At 55.7% G+C, this 872-nt stretch overlaps 1 protein-coding gene across 1 annotated transcript in view; it reads left to right on the top strand.

Annotated features, from left to right (window-relative positions):
- Window positions 1-872, top strand: part of LOC108803479 (solute carrier family 52, riboflavin transporter, member 2-like) — a 29,169-nt gene that overhangs the window by 14,536 nt on the left and 13,761 nt on the right. Inside the window, exon 5 of the mRNA XM_018575320.1 lies at window positions 26-149. Within this exon, the coding sequence (XP_018430822.1) occupies window positions 26-149 (124 nt within the window). The remainder of the gene's footprint in view (window positions 1-25; window positions 150-872) is intronic.

Below are 872 nucleotides of genomic sequence, written 5' to 3'. Positions count from 1 at the left end.
GACTCTCTGTGGTTTCCCTCCTCAGGTCCTCTCTGGGTCTCGGGTTGATCATGGCCGCCGGCGTTATACTCGGGAGTTATCTGATGGTGTTGGCGGCGCTCAGTCCTTGTCCTCCATTGGTTGGGAGCACAGCTGGGATTGTGCTGGTGGTGAGTACTCAGTCCTTGGCGGTCATCTCCATCCTCTCACATCTACTCGGTGGCAGATGAGGAGGATGGCCCTGAGGGGGCGGCAGAGAGGAGGTCTCATCTTCCTCCAATAGAAGGTCGGGTCCTCCTGGATCTTCCACCTCCATGGAGTCATTAGTAAATATTCCTCCCTGTTGTCATCTCCCTGTTCCTTGGTGAAGGTGCGTCGGGGGCCCCCCAAGTGCTTCTGTACACAGGTCAGAGACCCTAAGGCGGAGTCACTCGCTGCTTCTTCATGCTGGAGCCGTACCTGAGGACCTCCAGTGCAAGGAGGACCTCCAGTGCAAGGATCTCCCCGCTTCTCCTTCATCCATTCTATGGATCTGTCCTTCCTCCACCTCTATCATTACCCCACCCGTCATTGGGGGGCAGCTCTGACATGAGGAAGCATAGCTCTGCCTGTACCAAGATGGCCGCCTCCACGCAGGAACACAGTGTGGAACAAAGGCTCTCCTAATGAGGGGGTCTGCTGGGACAGGTGCCTGATGGGTAGAGCCGGTCCTTGTGTCCTGCATGTCACCAAGCAGAGACCGAATACAGAAGATCCACCAACTGGTCTCTTACCTGGTAGGTGAGTGATGGGGAGCTGCAGGGAGACCCCAGGCAATGCCGTCCTCCGCTTACACAGGACAAGAAATACAGAACACAATACATATACATGTGACCGGATAAGTGTGAAGGACT

This window comes from Nanorana parkeri, unplaced genomic scaffold (assembly GCF_000935625.1).
Source record: "Nanorana parkeri isolate BGI_ZX_2015 unplaced genomic scaffold, ASM93562v1 scaffold3785, whole genome shotgun sequence".
In the NCBI taxonomy this organism is placed as follows: Eukaryota; Metazoa; Chordata; class Amphibia; order Anura; family Dicroglossidae; genus Nanorana; species Nanorana parkeri.
This window is presented reverse-complemented; position numbering and strand designations above follow the sequence as displayed.